At 45.3% G+C, this 26,076-nt stretch overlaps 1 protein-coding gene across 2 annotated transcripts in view; it reads left to right on the forward strand.

Annotated features, from left to right (window-relative positions):
* The window catches only part of LOC135256484 (ephrin type-B receptor 1-like), a 155,328-nt gene that overhangs the window by 40,405 nt on the left and 88,847 nt on the right, over window positions 1–26,076 (forward strand). For both annotated transcript variants that reach the window (XM_064338293.1, XM_064338292.1), the window contains exons 2-3: window positions 12,962–13,026; window positions 24,071–24,752. In XM_064338293.1, coding sequence (XP_064194363.1) covers window positions 12,962–13,026; window positions 24,071–24,752 — 747 coding nt within the window. The remainder of the gene's footprint in view (window positions 1–12,961; window positions 13,027–24,070; window positions 24,753–26,076) is intronic.

Consider the following 26,076-nt stretch of genomic DNA (forward strand, 5'->3'; position numbering starts at 1 on the left):
AGCGGTGGCTAATGAGCTCCCTTGGCTAGGAGGAGACGGCGTGTGGAGAGGCTCCGGCCTCACTCGCGTCCCTCAGGAGGGGGGGGTTGGGCCCCGCCGCACTTCTTTTTCACACCCGCTGATCCTTCGCCCGGGGCGGGGGCACCGGGAACAGAGATGCATGCTGGGTATCGCCTTTAATGGGCCTTGTCCATGCGCGGCGGCCGACATCGCTAATTACGCGGCCTTGGGGGGGGGGGGAGCCGTGATTTTTAAACTGTTTTGTCACATTTCCATTTGCGAGGAAGCGGTGTGTTTCTCCTGTGGGGGACCTCCTGGGGAAACCTTTGGTTTTATGATTGAATCTCAGACACCTGAGCCGGACTGTTAAATGGTGAAGGGCTTTCTGTCAAGCGGCGTGTGAGAATCTGCGGGCTCCCGGCCCATGAAATCCATGGCGATAATTGAATGTTATTGGATATTAACTTGACCGGATCCACAGTTATTAAAGCCTGTTCCGCTATTCGCTGTTGGGAAGGAAAAGAGATTTAATTGTAGACCTGCTCACTTTCCTTTGTCCTTGCGTTTTTGGAAAACGACGATCCAAAAACTGTTGGAGATTTTTTAAAATACACCTTCTATTTATAGCCCAGTGGCATTCCACAATGCCATGCTTTATTGCGAGGTTAGAATAGTAGAATGTTTATGTACTCAGCCGTCCAATAGAATTGAACTTCACTGCTGTGTCAATCGTTAGAAGGTCCCACCACTGGTAGTCATAGCTTAGACTTTCATTTTACAGTTTAAGAATCTACAGTGCATCTGATGACCCCAGTGCAACATGGATCAGTAAAACTGGCCCTATTGATTCATGTTTGAGTGCAGAAAGCTGCATTCTGTCCTGGCTGTATTCCATGGCTTGTGGTGTTGCTTGGCAGAGCTGGGATGCCCGGGCTGGGCTTGGATTGGCTCCTCTGTCATGTGATCTAAGTTACATCTTTTGTTTTTTTTACTAAGTAGACTTGCCACTGTGACTTAGAACTTCTGCTTGTACTTCAACCTTCCAAGTCCAATTTACGGCCTGACATTCAGATGGAGTGATTGAGGTCAGGAGTGTGATAACAGTGTTTGGCCCGAGACTTAAACCCCAGTCCCCCGGGGCAAAGATATTGCTTTTTCCCCCTGCCTGGGAGCGAATTGAAGAAGCAGACATGTTGACCCTTAGGTGACCAGCCGGTACTTCTCAAACATCGATATCTGCGAGGTAGACGTGCGCGCCCTGTCACCAGCATGATGTACACCGGGTCCTAATGGGGAAGATGTGTCCTGGAAAAAGAAAAAAAAAACCTGGGAAATAAGTAGCTATGTGGGCTCTGCAGGGCAGATTCCTTCAGAGTTGCATGCCATTAATGCCTCAAAAGCACCCTCCATCTCTGTACATTTACAGGACCTGTCACTCTCTCCCGATCCTTACCTTTCTTTTTACCTGTCTCCCTGTCCTCGCTTTCTCTGCTGCTCTGCCTCTCTCTCGCCCCATTCTCTCCCCCTGTCTCTTTCTTTCTCTATCACTCTCTCAATGGGTATGCATTTTAGAACACTTACCAGGTCTTCTGTTTCGTACCTGGTCTTCTCCGCTGGTCTTACAAGGCTACTGAGATAATAATGAAAATAGGAACTTGAGATTCACAACAAAACTTTAATTGCTGTGCCTTTTGGGCTTCATTTGATTTAAACGATAATCCCACAATCCCATCCATCGCACCTCCAGATAATTAGGCCTCCCCATGAAAGATTAATGAATGGCATCATCTCTGTGCACCCTGGCCTGTTTCCTGGCTTTATGGAAGGAAAATAAGCTGTAACTTGTAAATAAATGGCTTCAGCAGTCCTGCAGAGCTTAGTCTGATTGTGTAATAATTCAGTTATCAGTTTATTTTTGGGTGAAGTGTAATGCTGCAGCTTATGAACTTACTGCCACGCTCTGCCTCTTTCCTGATTTTTTTATGTACTGCTGCTGACACTAGGATTGCTGGCCTCTAACTACTAGACCAGAGCATTAGACTGCAGGGTCACTTGAAATGTGACCTCATTAGCTGTGTAATTTGCGCAGTTTGACATTTTTAAACTTTTACAAGCACTAAATCACGGCTGAAGACCGGAATTATGCACTAAACCCAGGAAATTTCCGTACTGTAGAGTTCATTTTAGGAAATGTCTATGTGTAAACTAGTGTGGCTGGTTGACTGATTTGGTAAAAAAAAAAAAGTCTGGAGCTAAAACTAGGATGCAGATGTTCCTCCACGTTTTGCACACGGCACCGTACCTCTGTTGCTCCATGAGAACTTTTCTATTTGGCCACCATTTTGTATGAAAAATCAGTAATGGTTGAACGCTGAATCGGGATGTTCAGTGAGGAGCAGGAGAATGGAGCCTGTAAGGTTTCAAGGTACTGGTGCTCTACAATAGGTCCGGAAAAGGTTTCTTCAGAAGAGATTTGATGTGGGCCTGTTTGAAGGCGTTACCAGCACAGCTAGCGGTCATGGAGTAGGAACGAGCCCAGGTGCGATGGCCTGGAGGACAGGAAAGCGGATTGGACCCACTGGACTGATGGGTCAGTAAAATGTACCTCAAGAATTCTTCATGTCTGCAAGAAGACGGGGCGAAAATGTGGCAGAGGAAGGAGTGGAAGGAGAGATTCAGGGTACAGGCAGTAATTACTACTACCGCCCAGGGGTTACATAGAAAAGTGTTACAGCAAAATTACTGCTTGTGTGCATCCGGGGACAGAGGTGATGTTCATCCTCTCCCACCTGAATAATTACTGAATTAGTGCCGCTAGTGCAGGTTAGATTAGTAAGTGGAGCCGGTGTCTGTGTCTCAGTGATCCTCTCAGACCTCTGCTACGAACACAGGCTGGAGGGTGGGGGGGAAGAAAAGCTGTTTTTCTCTCTCCCTCTCCGGTTTCAATTTCATTTCCAGTTTTTTTTTATTGTCATGACACGGATTGGTATTGCCAAAGCGCTTGCTGTACATACACAGAGGAGACGGAAATATGATATGACAAAATGAAAAACGAAAAATGCGAAGTTAATAATTTACAACGATAAAGACTGCACACACAACATGAAATATTTAAATACACGAAAACTGAAGTAAAACAAAGGCAAGGAAAGTCGAGTAACATGAAAGGACGTGTTGATAAGACTCTTCTCTCTGTTTTATCTTGATTAGATCAGATCAGCCATGATTTATAGGCATGTCTACGCAATGCTGTACCATTTTCGTAGCGAGCAATTTGCATAATTAGTAATATAACAATTAGTGTCCCTCAGAATGTGGTCATGTGTAACATTGGGCAGACAGTGATGGTCCCTGCGTCTCTGTGAATGAAACATGTTTTTGATGTTCATTCATTTTTTCGAAATATAGGAGGAATGTGAACATTGTGAATATTTTTCTTTTAAAAAAGCAAAAGTGCATCTCTTACACAACCCAACCACAGTGACTACAAAGCCTTTGTTCTTTTGGAAGCCATTTTTTAGGTGTTAAACTCTGGTGACTGAGCCTGTTGCTGGTAAGGATCACTCTACTTTATATCTCTGATGGCTGAACAGGTACTTGACCAGTGTATTTTATACCAGTAAAGTTTTGCATTGTAATAGTTGTTGTGCTTCATGAATGAGAGGGTGTGTGTACGTGTAGATATGTGAGCGTGTGTATGTGTGAGTGTAGGTATGTGTGTGTGTGTGTGTGTGTGTGTGTGAGAGAGAGAGAGAGAGAGAGAGAGAGTGAGTGTAGGTATGTGCTGAGGACACAGTGCAGTCTGATTGCTCCCTCTGAGCTCACAGTAATTGAAGGAACACTCTTGGAATAATGAATTCCCAAAGCTCTCAAACATTCACATCCACAGATGGTGCGTTCTGAGCAAATCCAGGGGGATAACATGTCCCTGCTCTCCTATAGAACAATTTGAATCGAAGCTTTTTTTATGGTGTTCAGTTATTGTACCATGTCTATGCATATTATAAAGGTGTGGTCATAGTGGATATCCTATGTATTACTCTACCCTTTTGTCATTTATTTTTGATTGATTGACTGATTGATTGGTATATATCAGTTCCAACATCCTAACTGCTAAATAGCTGCTAGCTCAGAGAGAGGGGGAGATGTGGCATTAGTAACAACGCTCAGTGATAGTCATAATGTTAGCCTCCTTCACAGTAATCCACTGTAGGGGAATATGCTTCAGTCCAGTCCACACAAAGGCATATTAAAAAAAATGTTTATGTCATTTTTTTCACACTTACCTGGCTGGTCCTCAACAGTTCCTCATCTTGTCTCATTAGTATATGCGTTTTAGGGTAGAATGCGGAAAATAAACATACTGGTGGACTGAGTGCATGAGTCCTCAGAGTCCCATAATTTTACTGAGAATGTGGGAACTGCCAGGCTAAGGACCAGGCGGTCTGGGCAATGAATGCTAAAATTGGCTTCATTAAAAGGAACTTTGGAAACATGCTGATCTTTCCTGACCAGTCAAGTGAGAGATCTGTGGAGTATGTAGGAAGTGCAGACTAAAAGAAATCTGGGTTGCTTTTGTGATGAGAAAGAAAACAGGCAGTGCAGTTTGTTTGCTGAATAATAATAATATTAATGGTAATAACAAGAACAATATGATGAAGAAGTGTGTGGTTGTTATTACTGATTATTGATTACAATCGTGAAAGTAATAATTCAAAATTTTATTTCATCAGAAGCTACTTTGAATTTGTCCTGGTGGTTGCTCACTTCATTGTTGAAGCATAAATATAATTACCATACTGTATGTACAGAAACAGTCCAGTTCATGGTTAATACATTATAATATGATACACTACAGTAATGTACTATACCATGTTATCATTGTACAGGGAAACAGTGCTAATTTACTGGAGTTTGAAATCCAAACTGCATTAGCTTAGTTTCTGAAAGTGTGTTTAATTTTGCATGATTTGTTGCGTTTGACTGTGATGAGATGGTGCTTAAAATTTTGGATTTTGGTGGGTGTGACTGGTCGGAATCATTTTGATGGCTATACCTACCTTTGATGTGGAATATAAAAGGCTAGGAGGTAGGGCTAAATCACAGGTAGCAATTTTGGCTTTTCAGCAGCTCTCTCTAAATGGCTTCCTTTATGCTATGTGGTATTTCCATACCTCACAATAATGGAGAAAGTGAGAACATTCTTTCTAACAGCTGTGTGGAACTGGGACATCGCCTTTTGTGTAGTACCAAACATCTTTCGCAGCTCCTGAAACTTTTTATCTTGGTTTTTTTTTTTTTTTTACGACCAGTTTTACAGCTTCACTTTGTCTGCCGCTTTAAAGCCCTAAAAATAGCTGCCACGAGAAATGTCAAGGAATCTACTCTTCCAACAGATCATTCAGTTCCAGTGACCCAAGGGTGCACTTCTCTCTCTGGATGCCAGCGACGAGGTCCTTCGTGTTACTCATCTCGAGCTGTAGATTATTATCTTTGCACCATTTTGCTAGGCCAGCGACCTCACCCATGTGTACGGTCCCATCCCCTAGCATTAGGCCATTCTGTAGCCTGACAGTCTTGGACTAACATACATTCATTTCCATACTGCTGATACCATAGGGGGGGTGATAGAATGCAACCTTGTACTGACCCTGACCTTGTTTTTTTAATAAGTAAGAAATGCAGAATCTAGTGGCTTCGATTATGTTACAGCTTGCCCTACTATGTTGCCATAGTACACAGGTGAACACCAAAATTCTGCAGACCCTGTAGCTCTTCCATAGTATTGATGGTATGATTGTGTTACATATAGAATTGTAATCAATAAACATCAGTGAATGGAGTCTTCCATACATATCAAGCATCAATAGGTGCTTTAGTTGAAATACTGGCCAAGGATTTAATCAACATTTGTTGTTAATTTTGACTTGTAGCCTATACAAATACAGTTGGTCTTTTTTTCTTCACAGACAGTGAGTTCAGCAACCTGTGCTTGTGAAGAAAGAAAACAAAATGTAGAATTATTAGCATGCCAAAGTTAAGGACAAATATTGATTAGATCCAGGCTACTGCATCCCCCAATCTTTTGATCCAGGCTACTGCAACTCCCAAATGACTACATTTTCTCCTGCTTATCTGTCTTCTGTGGCTCGGTTTTCTGCATTATTTCCAGAAAGTTCTATTGTAAATAAGTCAATACAAAGAAGGGAAGGAGAAGTCTTCTGCATTCCCTCACAAGTCAACCTGGCCTAACATCATCTCTGCTAGCAGTGCACACCCTGCTGGTTGTATAAAATTTTCATTTTACATTTTAACGGGTATGATTGATCATCCAGAGTAACTTTCACAGCTTGCAATCTTTGCATATAATGCATTCAGACAGCCTGATATTCTCTGAGGAAAGTATCTTGCTCAAGGTTACAATGGCATTGTGGCCCCCTGGGAAACAAACCTGCAGCCTTGGAGGAGTAAGCCCATTTCCCTAACCACTATGCTACTTTCTCACCCTCATCACATGTAGAACAGCATTTGGGATTCTCTCTTTTTTTTTTTTTCATCCTTTCTTATTCCATTGCTCCGTCGTACCCTTTCTTTGCCTCTCTCACTGACTCTCCATCCCTCTCTTTCTGTATTCCTTTCTTCCCCGTCCCGCTCTCTCCCTTTTAACACTCCCCCAGATGGACTGGCTTCTTGAGGCATCTGTCATATAATCTGCCTCTGGGAATGGGGGCTGTGGGTGTTGGCATATCTCAGGTGGCCAACCGTAACCATCGCAGGGTTTTTTTTTCCTTTTTTTTCTTCAAGGTGCTTGACTCACATGTTCACACCACTGATTTCCCTGGCGGGGGGGCCTGAATCATCTGCTACTGTCTCAGAATAGCTTTTGTCCTGTTCCCCCTATAGAGCACATTTCAGAATCTCTTTCAATTTAAGATTCATTTTCACATAAAGCAGGGTTTTTTCATGGGGGCCTGTTATTCTCTGATGCGTGTTTTACATTTAAGGCCAGCCGTGTTTTTTTCGGGCCTGTTATTCAAGTCTATGAGGCATGAAAGTGTAGATTTGTTACACCTGACATTTGCACGTTAATGACAGTGACAATTTAACACAAACCCACTATAAACAATGTCTAATAGTGGGTTTGTGTTGGGGGGGGGGGGGGTTACCTTGTGCAAAAAGTGCAAAAGAAGTGGTGAAAACGCAACAAGGAAAGGGCAAGGAAACTGCTGGGGATCATGTGGATGTGGAACCATGTATTGGCAAAACACTACACTGTCTTGTTTCATTAATATAACGGGGGAGAAACATGAATAGGGCCATTTGTGTGGCATTCATACAAGCTTAGCTGCTTTTAAACAACGCCAGATAAAAGTATAGCTACAAGCAGCAATTAACGGGGTTAAGCACCATAGGTTAATGGATTTAACAGCATGTGACCTGTGACCATATATTAGATCACACTGCCTGAAGGTCTATACAAAATAATTGATTTTCATGGCTGTAACTACAAAACAGTAGATTTTAAAGCCATTTCAAAGGCTACTGTGAATATTGATTCACTTCTAGTAGCCAAATTGCAGAAAACAAAGAAGCAATCTGTGATAAAGAACAGCATACATTTAGTTTATGTCCCATGCTACACCAAACTGGTTACAAGATGATTTGAATGATAGAAATGTTCTCTGTAACAGGAGAAACAGATGTAAGTTCATTAGTATTTTCATAAGATGCAGTTAATTAAGTATTTTGAAAAATATACAAATAGGCCTAATGTGGTGGCCAAATCTTGTGTGAAGACATTTTCTTCACAGAATCCACACTAAGAACATTTTTAAGTACACTTTTTATGCTGATAATGGTCTGCTTGTGTGGTATCTCTGAGAATGGTCTGCTTGTGTTCAGAGTAGCTGAACGGTCAGCTTGTTTGTGTGGTTGGCTTGTTCATGGTGCCTGTGAGTAGGGTTGCCGAGTGGTCACGGTGCATGTTTATGGTTTTTTTCATTGCCGCCCACGCCTGTCCTCTCGGGCATTACAGCTTCTCTGTGCAAGGTTGCCTCATCTTCACGATGTCTTTGAGCATCATCACTTGGCTACGGCCAACCAGAGGTGTGCAGATGTGTACTGTGCCGTGCACGATCCGTTTCCCAGAATTCCATGAGTGAGAGCTGCTCCCCAGGTGCTTTTCAATTGCGCAGATACGCTCTCTACATGCTCTCTAAAATCGTAAATTTGTTTACCCTGCATGTTTGTGTATTCCCTCAGAAGACACTGAATTATTACCTAAATACAAAACAGTTTTTTTTTCTCTCCTCCTTGATTTGAGATCATATTAAAATGCAAGGCTTAGCTTGCTGTTAGGACCTCATCACTTCTCAGTAATTGCTCAGCGCACACTCAAATCCCTCTGATTTTTCTTGCGTTCACGTTTTCTCTGTCTCTCCCTCTTGGCCTCTGCCCCCCTCCCCCACCCACACCCACCCCCCCCATGAATGGAAAATCATTTTAAGATAATTTGAAAGAAGGATCTTGGGAGCTTCAAGTAATGGCGGTGGAAAATCAAATCACAGAGGATATTTCTTTGAGTAAATGCTGTGGTAGTGCGATGAAAAAGAAAGCTATTATCAGCGCTCTGGATCTATACCATGCATGTGTTGTGCCGCTAGCTGTTCTCTAGGAAGGCTGTCCAAACCTTAGCTTATCGGTATTATCGAACCTCGGCTTCATTGGATTCAGATGCATTTTGCTGCGTGTTTCATTAAGCCCAAGGAAACTCGGAACAATGTGAAAAATCAGCCGCTCTCTGAAGATGGCCTGCTCTTGAGCGGCAGTGTCAGAGCGGCCCTTCGGGGCGGGTGGCGGCGAGGATGTGATTTCTCTGGCGTTTTCTCCGGCCCTTTGTTGTTGTTTTCGTCGTGTCCGGGTGAAGCCGCACACCCGCCGTCGCCGTGTCCAGGTGTGTTGACGTGACACGGTGTGCCTCCGGTCACCGGTGCGTAATTGTGTGAAGAGGAGAAATATTGATCCTGGAGGTCTGGGATCCATCAATGTTTAATGCAGTCCTCTTCACTGAAATGGCCTACCATTAAATATTGATCCTTTCAGAGCGAGATTCACTTTTTTTCCTATTTAATTGGTTCTCTGGTGCAGCAACAAGGCTGGTGCTGGGAGCAGCTTTGGGGGTGGGGTTGGGGGGTAGCGTGCTCTGTTGGAGTGGGGTGCGGGTTGCCTGACACTGTTGCCATAGGAACGTGAAGATGTTGTCTACGTTTTTGCTCTGTGATATTTGCAAGCCATTGCCCAATGTTCCCTTTGAGTGGGTGATAGCCCCAAGCACGGGCCTTTTAATATTGTGCTGACATCAGGATGCGCATGGCCAATCAGCTGACGGCAGAGAAAGAGACAAACACGGAGGATCATAGGGGTGTGGCCTGTGTGCTAAGGCAGTGTTATGTGGGCATATGTGCTGTTTTCTGCATTTATTTTTTAAAAAATATGCCTTGCCTGTACAAATGCCAACTAAACCAAACGCACATCGATCAGTTTAGAAGCAGGTAATAAGACCTGCTCTTGCAGAAAGTCCCTTTCACATGAACGATTTACTGACGGAACAGAGACAGATGTCTGAAACGTTTAAAATGAAAGCCCTTCCCTGTGTTTACACAGTGTGCTGTTCCCAGGTCCGTCACGTATGATCCATCTCTTTATGAACACAAATCACATTAATGAAACTGCGAGAACAGCCTGTGTGAAAAGGGTCACAGTACAAGCGGCTGGAAAGTAAAGACGGGTAGGTAGGTAGAAACTACCACTGAAATGACTACTTCTGGCCATCACTCTGGTTGGGAATTCTCTGAGGACAGAAAGGTAATTATGAGCATATGTCTACAGTGCCCTCCATAATGTTTGGGACAAACATGGCTCTGTACTCTGCAATTTTTAGATTTGTAATCAGACAGTTCACATGTGGTTAAGGCGCGTATTCTCCGCTTTTATAAAAGGGTATTTACAGCACTTTTCTATACATTTATATACAACTTTAAATATAACTTTATTTATCGGGCTGATTGTGGGTTGTGCTATAAATGGGACCAAGGAACCATCTGCTATAGTCAGGCCTGTATTTGGGCTTGAATCTGCATCTGAATGGGCCTGGAGAGTTCTGTTATCCCATGCTTGGCAAAATACAAGCAACCTCAGAGACCGAGGGACTGCTATTGTATAGATTGTAGTGAGACTCAGGTCTAAGTGCTGTGGTTTAAAGTTGGAGTTGCACACCGAACTCCAGAATAAGGTAACCTTTCCATTAGCCAGCAATAATGCTGAAGTCTCCCCGCGCTCCACTGTCATTCTGCTAGCGCATCGAGAGAGCCGTTTGAAAAGCCTTCATTTTGGACGTGAAGCTCGCTGCTTTCGCTCTTAGAACAACAATATCTGCTTCCCTCCCCCAGTATGCCAAGTCTGCAAATTTTAATCAAACTGTCCGCGCCAATTCCAGTGAGGCTCCGCCCCTGTGACCATTTCAGTGATGTCACAGCTTGCTCTTTCCCTCACCCTCTGAGACATTTACCTGAAACATTATCTCACGAATATGAATATGATACCGTTTGGAAGACACAGAGAAAGTAGTGAAAACAATAACTAAAGAAAAAGTTGTTGGTTTGTCTAAAGGTGATGGGCGCAGGAGGATAGGTTGTTATTGTAAGCCTGTCAGGGTTTAATGTGATACATTTTGTTGGTGTGTGTGTGTGTGGGGTGGGCGGGTGGGTGTCTGTGCATTTAATATTGTGGAGGAGTTTCTTTGTGACTAGAAATGTAAAATGCCATCTTGTTTTAAGCTGTTGATTTGACAGTAAGTAAATCAGCTGCTCCATAGATTTTGTGAAGGCATTTCCCATCAAAGTGTTATGTTTCCTATTCAGTCTCATCATCTTAATTGGAATGATAAACTTCATCATTAACATTAATGTCTAGTCACACAAAAATGTCTAGTCACACATTAGAAAGGGGGTTTAGGTGTTGAATGTCGGTGGCACAAAGATATCTGGTCACTTGGCTCTATAAATTTTTCATGTTTGTTGCGTTTGTTGTCTTTTTTCTGTTCTGAGTTGTAGTCTCACATGTTAAATGGCACTGTAGGTCTTGTGCAGTGTATTTAGACCTACACACAAGAGAAAATACATGCTGCATGATACAACCAGGCACAATGACAATCAATTTGTGGGAGGGATCACTTAAATGGTATACCACAGGACTTGTTCAGTTGCAAAGAGGGGAAGAGATGGCCAGATTTATCTGGGAACAATGAGCCTGATGACAAATATGTACCCACTCTGCCAAAGTGGTTTGTGGATAAGCTGTTCTACAGGAAAGTGGCCTGTACTGTGAAAGGGCTACTTTTGAATGGATGTGTCTGAATGAAGTTTAAAAGATCCACTTGCTTGAGTTATCCTTAACTTTTAACAGCCCTGGGCCTGGAATGGTGGAGATGTTTCTGGCTTCTGTTCAGTCTTAGCTTGACGGCCCAGTTTAATGAATGAATTTCTAATTGTCCCAGTACTTCTTCAAGTACATGGTTGCCTGCATTCATTAAGCCTAATAAGGAATCCAATTATGAAGGTGGGTTTTCAGCTAGAGTGAAAATCCGAAATGTCTACGGCCCTCCTACCTGTTCTGTAGGGTACTGCAGTTCAGTTCATATGAAATGACAGATAACTCAGTATAATTTGTTCAGAGGTGGCTTATATTGGATTGATCCTCTCCAATGGAAATAACCTTTCACCTGAAAAGGATTGAAAACATGTCTACTGGCTGCTGCAGGGATATTTTACCACAGTACTGTTGGGTATTTCTGCCTTGTCCTGCATTCGGTTTTCATCTTATTCTTCTTCCCTTATGTGAGGGTTCAGCATTGCTTCTGGACCACAATCCAGTGGCTAAGTTTTTGCCAAAAGCCGATTTTAAATTATTATTTTTTTAATCTGTGAGAAGTGAGAAAATTAAAAATATATATTTCATATTTATGCACATAGTTTTTTACTAGAAAGCTGTTTACATGCAATGTTTACATGCATGTAAATACAAAATGCACCAACCCTAAGCTTGCAAAACACAATGCCACACTCACTGGGATAGCTGTTCACTTTCCAAGCTGAAAAAAATGCAAATTCACAACCCAGTGAGCTTGAAATGGAAACTTTATGCAAAGATAGTAGCTAATTATTTGCCTTTGATTTGGTTCTTCTGAAAAGCACAGTTGTGGTGATTGTAGGCTACACTTTAGTCATTGCAACAGCACAACCACTGCTCCACAGTCGTAAAATACACTTGTATAGTTGTTTGTCAAATATCTTATATTACCAAAGATTTCATATACAAACCTCAAATACTTCATTAGACTCAAGCTATTTCTTCATAAATGAGATGTGAAAATATGTCAGCATTCACTCACACTTTCAGGCTTGAATGTGAACATAATTGACTGATGTTATTTTATTTTATTCTATTTATACATCCTACTTGTTTGGCTTGCATTCATGAATACTAAAGTGGCATAGCCTTGGACTGCGAGGCTCCCACATTTTGGAGAAACTGAAAAAGATTGTTGCATATTGATAATATGATAATTTGATTCATTATTGTATTTATTAGCAAACATTCAACTATTAATCCCAGTAAATGATCAGTAATCAGACTGCAGAACATCAGAGAAGGGAAAAAATCAAAATCCAGCTCCAAACACTGCAGTGTTTTCACATCAGAATCAAGTTGTTCTCTGGCAAATCTCCTTTTTGTTCGCTTCAGTTGAGTCCGATTTACCATCAGACATCTCTTGCTGGTGCACAGAAATGAATGTCATATTTGGGTTTATGGAGGTGATACTGCTTTAAATGGAAGCGCTGACGGCTCGTGAGCGAGGGCGCAGTATTTGACTCTGTTTTTCTCTCTCCTCTGACCTGTACAGAAACGGTGATGGACACCCGCACTGCCACGGCAGAATTGGGCTGGACGGCGTACCCGGCGTCCGGGGTAAGTACCGCCCGTTTCTGCGTCTCCTCGCCACTTACCGGCAGTACAGGAAAAGAACAGTGGCCGTAGAAATATGAGGAATTTGGGGAACTAAATCGGGTGATCGGTTATAAATATGTAAACACTCGTGCGTAAACAAATCCCTCTTCTGCGATGTAGGGCGAAAGGATCGATATGTGTGGCACCAGTACTACTGTGCTCGCGGGCACGCACGCACACACACACACACACACGCACACACACACACACACACACACACACACACAGGCACATACAAATTTAGCTTTGACCCATTTTGACCCGTTATTTTCTCTCTATTTACTTTTACAGCGTCTTAATGAAGCCAATTTGGCTTAAAACCGTTTAATTTAATGGCGTCATCGCACCTCTGTACAGCAGCGCGGTCGCGCGGCGGCGCGGTCGAAGCGCTAGCTCTTCGCGGGCCGCCTCACTGTTGTGTGAAATAAGCCGCTGACACTCCAAGCGAGGGGTTCAGGTGAGGTGGCGTGGGACGGCGTGGGGGGCAATGCAGGGATCAAAGAGCCAGACGCTTGTCATAAGAAGCAGCCCTGGGCATTGCCCTTTGATTTCGCTCACACGCAAGCTGATGAGAAGTGCCGTAATGTTCGGAGCGAAAACTGTGCCGTTGCCGTTATCGATCAGCAGATATTCACAAGCAGGTTATTTTCATTCTCTGGAAATGATTTTTCTCTCTCCTCTTCCTCAGAAGAGAGATATTTTCTGCGGTCTCTGTAGTCTTCAGGGAAGCATTTCAAGCGGAAATCCATGGATAGCGTTTGGTTGAATGAACCAACCTTGCCTCAGGTGCACAGAACCTTACAAGAATGCTCAATAAATACTTGGCATGTCCGACCAAACTCTCTACCTGGGTTTGCTTTCCCATGAGAATGACTGTCCTTGAGGTAGATGTGCGCATTGTAAGGTGCCCTGCATATACAATAGACTGCAAGCACCAATTTCCTTATTTCCCCACAATGGGATGGGAGTGGAAACGGCCAGACTGAAGTCTGACAGTGTGTAATGGATTCAGGCTGCGGCTGCTATCTGTGGTATTAGGGATGTGTGATATGGGCAGCCCAGCAGAGAAGAAATTAATTCACTCGCGTACGCGGTTTACAGAAACTTCCTGACTAAGGCTCTGTCCATAATATTTATAGCAGAACCCGAATTACCATGTAATTTTCATTACCTGCTGTTGTTATGAAAAAAAGTGTGCTAAAAATAAATATTAAAATTGCCTACTTCCTTGCGAAAACCACACAGAAACAGGACATCATTAAACCGAGTCTGCGGAGATTTGGGTTGTTTATACTTAATTTCTGCACTCGACACACATAGCACAATGGAGAACTTGGCCATTCATGGAATAGGTCTAAGCTTTCAGCAGCTGTAAGAAAAGGAATATCAGTCTATACTCAAAAGACAAAGACATCCAAATCATTCTTAGCAGAGTAGCAAAAAAAGCCTATATGTATTTTAATTAATGGAAGGATAGAATGTTGGCATGATATTTGTGGATATTAGATGTGATGACAAGTGGATTTTATGTATGTTTATTATCCTCTCAACAGACTCAATTGCTATAGGATTTTAACAAAATGTGCTTAGAGGTTGTACGGCTTAGTTTACCACCCACAACAGAAAAAAACTGTTTTATTTGGGGGATGTTTTTATAATCTTGATTTGTAATATAATATTGTAGGTATTGGTATTCATATTGCTATTGCTATCAGTAAGATAAGAAGTATTGGCACCAGGATCTGTGTCATTTCAATATGAACAAAACCAGTCCTTTCATCTGACATGTTCATTTTGACCACATGACACGGATTCACTGAATGCAGCAAGGTCATAGAGAGTCAGGCAGACAGAATTAAGCCCGGATTATTCCACGTATTATTTCCCGTTGTATAGCGTAAGAACTATATGCAGTGATGCATTATTGAAATGTAAATTAACTGTGAAAATAAAACCGTAGCCCCCTCTAACACACAGCTCAAAGTCAGATACTCATGATAAACTGAATAGAGGTTAATTGAAAATGGGATATTTCTTGTTTGTCCCTTGGATAGGGTAAGAAATGTATGCGGTAATGTGTCTCTGAAATGTAAATTAACAGTGAAAATAACAGATGAATACACACACATGGACATACATGCAGTGGCCCGTCTAACACACAGACTCTCACACTGGCTCAAAGTGAGCTGCTCACTGATGATGAATTAAATATGGGCTCTCAGCAGGCTGTCTGACCTCTGACCCCGGTCAGGAGTGGTAATTGCCCAGACTAAATCCTTAGGAGAGGGGCCGGCGGGGGGGGGGGGGGGGGAGGGGCTGGAGGGTGCGGGCGGGGGGCGGGGGGCAGGGGAGCAGTTAGGAGTGACAGGAAGGAGGGAGAGTGAGAGAGAAGTAGCGGTTGATTGTGTTAAAAAAAAGTGTGGCTGGACATGAGTGAAGTGCCTTTGAGGGTGTGAAAGGGGGGTTGGCGACGAGGTTAACTCCTCTCATGTGATTTTGAGGGGCGGGTGTTGGGGGATTTGGTGTGGATGTTATTCAGGGATTATGGACGAGAAGGGTCTGGCTTGCAGTTGGAGAGTGCGTGACAATGACACTGGCGTGACTTGACCCTCCGCTGAGCGAGTTCTGGCTGTCCCACAGACGCTGGGCGATGGACGCGGGGGCGGGGGTGTTGGCGTCAGGGGCGGGGTTTGCTGACAGAAGGGCGCGGCCCTGCAATGGCACCCTTCATACGCTTCGGGAAGGACGAGCTAATGCACTCTCCCGCTCTCCAAGCACAGCCGGGCACTCGACAGCCTGTTTGTCTCCATCAACCTGAAAGTGAGAGAATAATGTCAGACACTTCATTTCTCCAGCCATCTGTCCAGCAGTCTTCAATTATTAATATTAAAACTTCAGCGCCGAACCCGGCGCTCGGAGGTCTCCCCAGAATCCTGTGATGCAGTATTTAAGGGAAGGTGCAGAGTGCCCAATGCCACCGCCATTTCACGCTTTTCAGGCACCCTTTAATGACACGTTTTTACAGCAGTCCGCTGCTCCCTTGTTATACTGCCAGTTTAAAACCAAGGGCAAAAGTTGTTGATAAGTCAGGGTGGTGATTCACCATTTACAAGCTGTCCAAGAGACGTGCCGTAAATATTTGCTTATCGGGCATTTGCTCCTTCTGCAGGCCAGTTCTGCCTTTAAAAGCATGTTGAATTTAAAAATACGCATTTTTAATCGCATGCTTTTTAAATTTAATATTCATGTTGTGTTCTTTAAAGTGGCAAAGCACGTCTTGGTACCAGCGGTACTGTTAACGGGACACAGTAGTGTAGAATGAAGCGCTGTGCTGTCACAGGAACGTGCACAGTAAAATGTCCAGTGTTAAATCAACTCTTACAGAGTACAAATTATCCATATTGCGTTCTTACAGCATGTACTCTGTTACAGTTGGATTAACACAGGCCATTTTACCGTGTGATGTAAGGAATGTAATTGGACTGTAATGGGTGCTGTTCTTTGGGCAGACCCCCTGGGTGATGTCCACAGGGGTCTGAATCGAAGGTGGAGGTTCGCTCCAGACCCCCCGAGCCGCAGACCAAATGAAACGACCAGAGAGAGACGGTGTGAACTTCCCCCCCCCCCGAGGAAATGGGAAACGCCCACGCCCGCGTTGCCCGTCCGAGAGCGGGTCATGACTACACTTTCAAGAGAGCCACCGCCGGTCCAACACCTCAAGGGCGCCACCTCTTTCCCCCCCCCCCCCTCCCTTTGTGGTGCCCTGCAGAGATAGTCTTCTTTCACCGTGGAGACGGAGGGGCGGTGCTGAGAGAGCTTCCTAAAAACAGCACCCTCGTATAGCTGTGACCTTGCACAAGCAGAACTCCAATTACCTCTGAGCGCGGTGGGGAGCCCGGGCGCCACGTCCCTGCCCTAATTTCAACCCCGCTGACGGGGGGTAGCCTATTTTCTCTCCTGCCGATTGTTAATCCTGCACTCCCGTCTCCGCGGCCGGCGCAATCTTCTGCTCGGCGCTCCTTTTGTAATGGCCGGGGCAGATGGGCTGTCTGACCGTCTGAGTCACTGGCTGTTGTTCGTCTTTAATCCATTGATTCCTGGCTCGCGCCGGACCTGGCAGAGTGCTAACGCCGGGCACTTTCCGCTCCCCTCCCGGCTGCTCCCTTTGTGGGGGGCTCTCTGAACGCTCCGGAGGGCCACCGAAAGGCCACCCGCCAGAACTGAACGGGGGCGTCCCTGTCCTCTGCTACATGGCCCAAAAGTATGTGGGTACCTGACATCCGACAGCTCATCCACAATTATGGGTATTAGTATGAAGTTGGTCCGCCCTTTGCTGCTACAAAAACCTCCACTCTTCTGGGGATGTTGGAGCAGGGATTTGCTTCCATTCAGCCAAAGGGCATTAGTGAGGTCTGGCGCTGATTGGGTGATTAGGCCTGGCTTGCAGTTGGTTTCCCAATTGATCCCAAAGGTGTTGGATGGGGTTGAGGTCAGGGCTCTGTGCTGGCCAGTCAAGTTCTCTCAGAATTGTCTAGAATGTCATTGTATACTGTAGCATTAAGATTTTATTTCACTGGATGTAAGGGGCCTATGAAATGAAAAACATAGGAGATTAAATATTTTTAAATATTGTATCTTTTTTATATTGGAAAAATATAAATATGATTGATGCTTCATAAATAGCTTGGTTAATGCTTGCTTGCTTGCTTGATAAATAGATTGTTTTGTGAATTTGTTATTGCATATACTGGATTAAACATTGTAGCTGAACTGTTTTACTGTGGTGAGAAATGTCCATTGGACATCTGTCAAAGATAAACAAAAACCCATTTTAAACTGATTGGTTATGTTTCCCCTCTCCTTTGTGCATATTGGCTGCGTGCAGTCTCACCTTCCCTGCTACTAAAATTCTTAAGGCAACAAAGGCAGCTCTTAACACCGTTGGCAAATGAGAGGTTTTTGCTGGCATAGTTGTACATGCAGTGTGCGGAAAACACTGTGTCCATGATTAATTGCCTCCCCGGGCCCCGTTCCGTACCAAACCCGCAGACAGAGAAACCTGTAGCGCAGCAATTTTCCCTGTTCCTCGACTGTAATTCTGATGAATCGAACACGTGGCTCGGAGCTCTTAACCAATCCCGCGCAGACGTTTAGAATAATTCGCTCGTATCCGGGAAACTTTTTATTATTTTTTATTTTTTTACAGAGCGCCCGTGAAGTGCCGCGGCCGTCGCTTTCGGAATCCCGTCCTATTTTCCCGCGGGCGCGGTTTCTGTTTGCATGTGAATGAGTGGCTGGCAATAATGGCGGTTTACCTCCTGATCGGAGAGCCGCGGGGCAGGGTGGCGGCTCAGACACCGGGGCCTTTGAGCGCCATCGGGGAAAAATGTCACCGCGCACTCACCTCGGAGCGTTAAGGAAATGGTGTCATTATTTCCTGTTTCAGTAGGAAACCGTGAGCCCTGTACAGGGAAAGCTGTGAATTTAGTTTGAGCAATAAGGAAGCATTTCTGCCGAGAGAAACGTAATGGAAGATGTGGAATCAACAGAACTGAAGCCTGGGACAAGCGTTTCACGCTTCCTTGATCTGTGCAAAAGGGCACCTGCACAGTAAAATGTCCAGTGTTAGTTCAACTCTGGAATGTGGGACAAAATGCTATCTGTTAGGAGTTGAATTAACGCTGTTAGTTCAATTAACAGCAGACATTTTATTGTGTGCCCTCCCTCAGGAGCCTGGCGCGACAGCGTCTGTTCCCCAGCTCTGCGCAGTCGGGTGTCCGGAAGCTCTCTCTGTATCCTGGCCCTTACCAGCGTGGGCTGCTCTGGCCTGCGCAGTCAGGCATCGAGGCTCTCCGTGTAGAATCACAGAGAGCTTCCTGTGTCTGCGGAGAGCTCTCTCAGGACTAGCGCAGTGCCTGCACATCCCCAGGGCTGTACAGTACAGCAGCCGCCCCAGAGCCGGCGCTGCACTACGCGGGCCTCTGGAGAAGCAGACAGGTCTCTGTCAGTCACAGGACTGGGCTACTTTCAATCAATACGTGCCGCGATCGGGCAGGAAGGAGCGCATCTCGCCAGAGATCACGGCCGCCGCCCTCCCCTCCTCTCAAAAAAAAGGGGAAGGATTTTTAATTAGTGAGGCTCGTTGTCAGAAGTGATTGCCTTCCCCCGCTGAATCTTTTATCCCCCCCAGTAACCTCATTAGAACCATCACCGGGGCTCCTGTTGATTCTCGTTCGCCATTTAGACCGGCTGTCTCATTAAAGCCTCGCTCCTGAAAAATAATGCAGGGGGGGGATCAATATGATGAATGGAGGGAGATGAGAGGGCTCGCGAAGGCCGTTCGGCGGGCAGGGCGTAGTGGTGCGGCGCGGCGCGGCGCATGCACGCATCTCTCTCTCTCAGCTGCGAGAGCACGCTAGCTATCAGTAACGCTTTCCTGTGGCCTCGCCAATGCAACGGTTTAGACCCTCCACATTAGCTCTGTAGCCTTTTTGGCCTCGCCTGGTAAAAGGCTGTTTTTGTTGTCACTGTGGGGAGACACTAGGTGGGTCATTTCTAGGGGTGCTTCACCAAATCATAGTCAAAAGGGACAATGTGTAATTTTATGAGAACCATAGTGTGTGTTTCCCCCACTTTTTAATGCATTTTATGACCATGCTTTCTAATGTTATCCAGCTATTGTCTTGCTGTGAATCTCAGAAAGAAATGGGGTACAAACTGAAAGGGGAAAAGCCTGCAACAAGGACATGAGCATTACAGCAGCTCACTGGTAAAGATGTTCACCGTAAGACTGCACCCTGTAGCTGAGTCATTGCAGGTTTGGGCCTGGGATCTGTCATTAGATGACAGATCACGATGCTGGGACAGATCACAGTGCTGGGACAACCCCCACCAGGGGGGGGGTATGGCGGACCTCAGTCGGCCAGGACTCCATGGCTTACTCCTGCCTGAACTACTTCCAACAGTGTACCAACAGGCTGGCTGTTCTCATCTCAGCGAGAGATACGCATGTCCACTCATTGCGCTTTCTCTCCTGTAGTACTGCGCAGCCTGCAGCGTGTAAAAAAGTCAGCAGCTTTGACTCGTGTGCACTGAAAACGTACACACACTTCAGCAGCGGTCATGGCAAGTTTTTGGTAATTCGGTAATTCAAGAGGCGCATTTGGTGACGCCAAATTTAGGGAAACACAAGAAAATAAATAGATACATGCGCGTTCCAGCTGAGCTGAGCTCAGCAGTCTTTCCTGGGGATGAGCTGTAAACTCCTGGGACCAGCCTTCCTCCCCGCCGATTCTGCCCAGTGACATTTATTTACCATAGCGATGCATAATGCATAGTGTCACTGCATGCCTTCAGTGGAACAAGAGTGCATGTGCTGTATACAGTTATGGATGTGTTATAAAATAAGCACAGGGCGCTGATCCGGCATGAATGATTTATTTCATTTGATAGCAGCATATGAGGGAGAAAACAGCCTGTGGTAGAAAAATGTTGTGTACAATATTGCTTCAAGATCCTGGTAACAGGAACCAACAGGAACTTAAAAAAAAAAAGAAATGTAGCCCTATAGGATCATGTAACATCCTAAAAAACATCTTTTAAGCTCCTACATGATCCTACAAAAAGATATTAAGGATCCTACAAGACCCAATATGACACATAATGATCCTACAGGAGCCCTATTAGGATTTTAAGGAGATGTTGTAAACGACTTCATTTGAGGTTCTGCCTGTTCCTCTTTCCAACAGGCATAAGGATGAGAATTTTCTTTTTATGAATCATACAACCAAATGCATAGTTATTTTCTTGTTTCATAGTGGTGAAAGGGAAAGTATTACATGAATCATATCCTGTTATGTCTTAGACCTAATGTCAAATTTATGCTTATTAGCGAGAGAGAAAACCTATAGATGTATTCATACGATGTTCTGCATTTACAGTATATAGCACATTACATCACTTTCTGCTGACTAGTAGATACTACTGAGTCCATTTACATTTCGGTGCTTGGAGCCTCTGCAGTTTGCATAGAATTTGAGGCGTCACACATTGGACAGGACACGGCGCCTCTGCTGTGAGAGACTGGGTGCGTTTCACAGGCAGAGGCGGGAGGAAACCTCAGACTCACACGGGCGCGACCGCGTGCGGCCGCCTGACAAAGCGCATCAGCGGCCGCCCCGCCCCGAGTACGACGGGCCCTTCTAATTTTGATGAATGGTCATCCCGGAGCAGAGGACGGTCGACACAGGGGGGAAAAAAACAGGGTTTAATTTGAGCCCGAGATTACTGTAAACTCATTAATCACCGCCCGGTGCCGCTTTTGTTCGTTTCATTCGCTCCCTCCCCTGCACCTCCCCGACGACAACCTAACCTAATTCTCTGCAGCTCATCACGTTGGGTATTAAACTGTCAATAGTGGCCTAGTATGTACCATACACACACAGACACACACAAATAAGAAAACTAAGAGGATCGCCTTGACTGTATGAGTACTGAATGTGTACACAGCCATCTTCATTATACATTCATTTATTTGGCAGATGCTCTTGTCCAGGGTACTGTACAAGGCACGATACACAAAATGGCAAAAAGAACAAGAAAAACAGAAGATCAGGAGGTGGTTGTTAAGTATAAAACTGAAAGCAATGATAAAAGTAAAGCGTTTTGTTTTTTTGTATAGGCCTACGCACTGTGCTCAATGAGGTTTCACAGGCTACTGTTAACTATTATTACCCTACGCTAGCTATGCCAGTGTCGACACAGTGCTGCTTTATCGTGATATGCACTGTAAGAGCAGCATTGGTCTGCTAGAGCTAGAGTTTTTCCACATGTTTCATAAATAGGTATCGGTTGCACAATTATATATATTAGTTTCACAAAAAAAAATTTCACTGTCCCAATACCTTTGCATTTTATATATATATATATATATATACATATATATATATATATATATATATATATATATAAATGGACTTGAACAGATAATTGATATCACCCTGACTCAATTCTCAGTTCCCCTCAGCGACCTATCGTCAACTTTAGGGCTAAAAATAAGATGCCTTAATTAAATATTTTCTGCGCTGTCCTGTTTTTAAGCTGAGATATTTTAATAGGAATGTTAAAAATGGCTACTATCGAATCGTCTTTTCAGCTGGTGGAGAGTAAAAATAATTGTTTCAGGTAACGACAGCCAACACTGGGATTTACTTTCAGACCTACATTGTTATACGCTACAGCATCTCTGACCAAACATTTTATGTCTTTATTTGTTTACACAGAGATTATCAGTCAGGCTACAGGCCTCTCTGCAGTAACAAGGTCGCCACAGGGCTGTAGCAGACATGAACTCTCCTAAGAGTGGCGGTTACTGGTCCCTCTGCCCTGCAATAGGGAAAGACAATCCCGCTTTCTGTACTCAAACCGTCTTTGTGACACAAGAAAAAAAGCTATACAAATAAAACTTATTTGATTTGACTCAAGTTAAGCTTTAACAAATGAACTTTACGTTACCTCAGCGTCGCTACGCGTTTCCACACTGGACTGTATTTGTGTAATTCTTTTCATTTTTTGAAAGCCGCGGAGGTGTCTGTGTGACATTTTTAAAGTTGCTGGCGTTACAGAAAAGGCGGTCTGCCAGAATTAATGGCACCAGGCTTTGGCCATGTTTTAGATGTATCTGCTGCACGCCTCTCGAAGTGTGAAGCAACGGCGAGGTCCTGATTAGGCTGTGTCTGGCTGGCATAAATCAGTCCTTTTTCCTCTAATTATAATTTAATACTACATAATCCTGAATGTGTTACGTGCACACATTTCATAATACGCTGAGGTGGTGCAGAGTCGCGCTTTTCCAGCACAGATTTGGGTTGGTTCGTGTATCAAGTATGTATTTAAGTGGCTTATGGCCAGGAATAGTCCATGGAAATTCCTTTCTTTTTTTTTTAAATGGTGAAGCGGTGGTCATATAGGATATATAGTATCGTATCAGTGAGGGTTGTCCATGTTAAAGGTCTGTTCAGAGGTGGAAAATTGTTCCAATCACCTGTATTTGCTAAATTAGCAAAATTCTTCAGGTAGAACTAATTAGTGTAATCAGCTGGCTGGCTGAGTTAATGGGTGGAAGAAAGACACGGCACGACTTTTACTTTCTGACCCCTGGACTTTCCACCTCTGGGTCTGAACGCTCACTAGAAATAGAAAAACAGAGTAAAGCAGTCTACCTTTAGGCTATATTGTTCAAAAACGTTTCATAGATTTTAAATCAGCTCAAAATTTTCCCCAGTCAAAATTTATGTGTCCACAGGACGTTATGGGCAGAGCTGATTCTTCATGGAAACACTCTGAGAAAAGGGTTGTACTCGGTGATGCGCGTATTGTCTGCAGTGAGCCGTACCTTTACAGTGCGCTCGTTTTGTCCTTGCTTCACAGGCAGTCTTTACATTCATTCGAGTGTTGTTCAAGTCCATCAGAATAGCCTTTCATTCATCCTGCTCTCAGCCAGGCAGGCATACAGGGGAGGTCACCGCTGTGGAGTAGAAGTTACATCGCCTCCGCTGAAATGGCGGACAGGTAAAATGTATAACACGGTGCTGGGCGACACTCGTCCAATCATCAGCGCGACCATATAAGCCTACGTATTGTCCGGTACCTTATTCAGTACAGTAAAATTAGGTTTCTGATTGGCTACCTTCATCCACAGTGTCTTATAGTGCTAATGTTTCATGGTAGCACGTTGTAAGGCAGGCCAGCTAACTGTGATTTGTGATTTTATAAGAACAGATGGTATAAAGTGCAGTGGTGTCAGCAAGCTAGCCTCATTCTCACGTCAAGGTGGCAGGTCCAGTAATGCTATCATGACTGCCTGACAATGCCACGCTGGGCAAATAGCAGGATTTGTTTGGTAGTTCTTTGCCCAGGGGAAACACAAACTCCGGTGCAGGCATATGAGCTGAGGGAGCTTCCTCTAACCCCTCTGCTTTGTCTTTGTTCTCGCCCCGTATCTCAGTGGGAAGAGGTGAGCGGCTACGACGAGAACCTCAACACCATCCGGACCTACCAGGTGTGCAACGTCTTCGAGTCCAGCCAGAACAACTGGCTCCTGACCACGTTCATCGACCGGCGCGGCGCCCAGCGCATCTACGTGGAGATGCGCTTCACCGTGCGCGACTGCAGCAGCATCCCCAACGTGCCGGGCTCCTGCAAGGAGACCTTCAACCTCTACTACTACGAGACCGACTTCGTCATCGCCACCAAGGGCACCACCTTCTGGATGGAGGCGCCCTACCTGAAGGTGGACACCATCGCGGCCGACGAGAGCTTCTCGCAGGTGGACTTCGGCGGGCGGCTCATGAAGGTGAACACGGAGGTGCGGAGCTTCGGGCCGCTGTCCAAGAACGGCTTCTACCTGGCCTTCCAGGACTACGGCGCCTGCATGTCGCTGCTCTCCGTGCGCGTCTTCTACAAGAAGTGCCCCAGCATCGTGCAGAACTTCGCCATCTTCCCCGAGACCATGACGGGCGCCGAGAGCACCTCGCTGGTCATCGCCCGCGGGATGTGCATCGCCAACTCGGAGGAGGTGGACGTGCCCATCAAGCTCTACTGCAACGGCGACGGCGAGTGGATGGTGCCCATCGGGAGCTGCACCTGCAAGGCCGGGTTCGAGCCGGACAACGCCAACGTCTGCCGAGGTGAGAGCTCCTCCCGTCCTCCTGTTCCCGCCGGGGGCGACGGGCGAGCGTCCAATCGGTCCCCGGCTCTTCGGGAGCCGCGTTCCCACCCCCCCGCCGCGCCGATAGACCGGGGAAGCGGCGTTTATTAATGGCTGCGGCGCTGGGCTCTGCCGGTCGGACCGGAGTCAGCAGATTGCTCGGGTCGCCTCGGCCTCCTTTGTCTTACCTTTCATTTCGTAGGCTAATGCTTCTTCTCCTCTCTGCATATTTTACCCATTCAGCAGTGTTCTCACTATGAATAGCTCGGGGTGTCTTGCCTGTAATGCATTAGCGAGGTATACAGCGTTCAATTAGAGTTTATTCTTCTGAATTTGAGTTTGCTCGCTCCCGGGGGATTACCGCGGACCGCTCGGCGCGGTAGAGCATTGCTGTTGCCACAGACTCCGTTGTGCTGAAATAGGGTTTACCGAAATACCCTGTTTGTTCAGCCTGAACGCCTGCCCGTGCGGCTCCATAGTCGGGAGTACGGCTCTCGGTGCGCCGCGATCCCTTAAAACACACGGCGCGGGGTTCGGATAAATCCCGCCGCGGTCGATAGATTCGCCTCGGTCCCGCCGGTCGCGGTATTCGCAGGCACAGGCCTGCACTGTATGTGCAGAGGCGCACCGTCTCTTGGGGGCAGGTCCCTCTGGAAACGCAGCCAGGAACGTGCTGGATGCAGATAAGGTCGATCGACGGCCATCCGCCGCCATCGACGTATGGATCCCTTTCGGCCCTTCTGATGTGGAGCGAAGCTTCTCTCGGGCGCGTTGCGGAGTGTCCTTGACGGGCTCGGATGACTTTGAGGGGGATTTACCCACAGAGCACATGTCCCCGCTGTTGCTCTGAAAGCACAGACCGCACCACCTCATCCCCACACTGAACCCCCTTAGCATCGCCAACGATAGTCACAAAGTTTTTCTGCTCTGGAAAGTAACGCATTTACACCCCGCCACCTTTGAGGTGAGGAACAAGCGAAGCTAACGCTCATTATGTTGCTAATTAGCAAATGTAAGATCTAGGTTTGTGCTATCTAAGGTAATCTGCGTTATTTGGAAGACGAAGGGAGGTGTTTGGGTTGGCAGAACCGTAGTTGGACTCACTGTCTACATATCTACCAACAGAGCTAAATAAGAGATATGAAAAGATTTGGATTCACACATTGTAAGTGTGCCAGCTATATTTCCTTACACTCAATAGGTGTGTCTTGATCACTCGCCTGTTTCTTATGGTTGGTGTTGATACACCGTACACATTAGTCTGTCTTTATGCAAAACCATAGCCTCCGGACTCTTTAGTTGAT

Source organism: Anguilla rostrata, chromosome 6, assembly GCF_018555375.3.
Source record: "Anguilla rostrata isolate EN2019 chromosome 6, ASM1855537v3, whole genome shotgun sequence".
In the NCBI taxonomy this organism is placed as follows: Eukaryota; Metazoa; Chordata; class Actinopteri; order Anguilliformes; family Anguillidae; genus Anguilla; species Anguilla rostrata.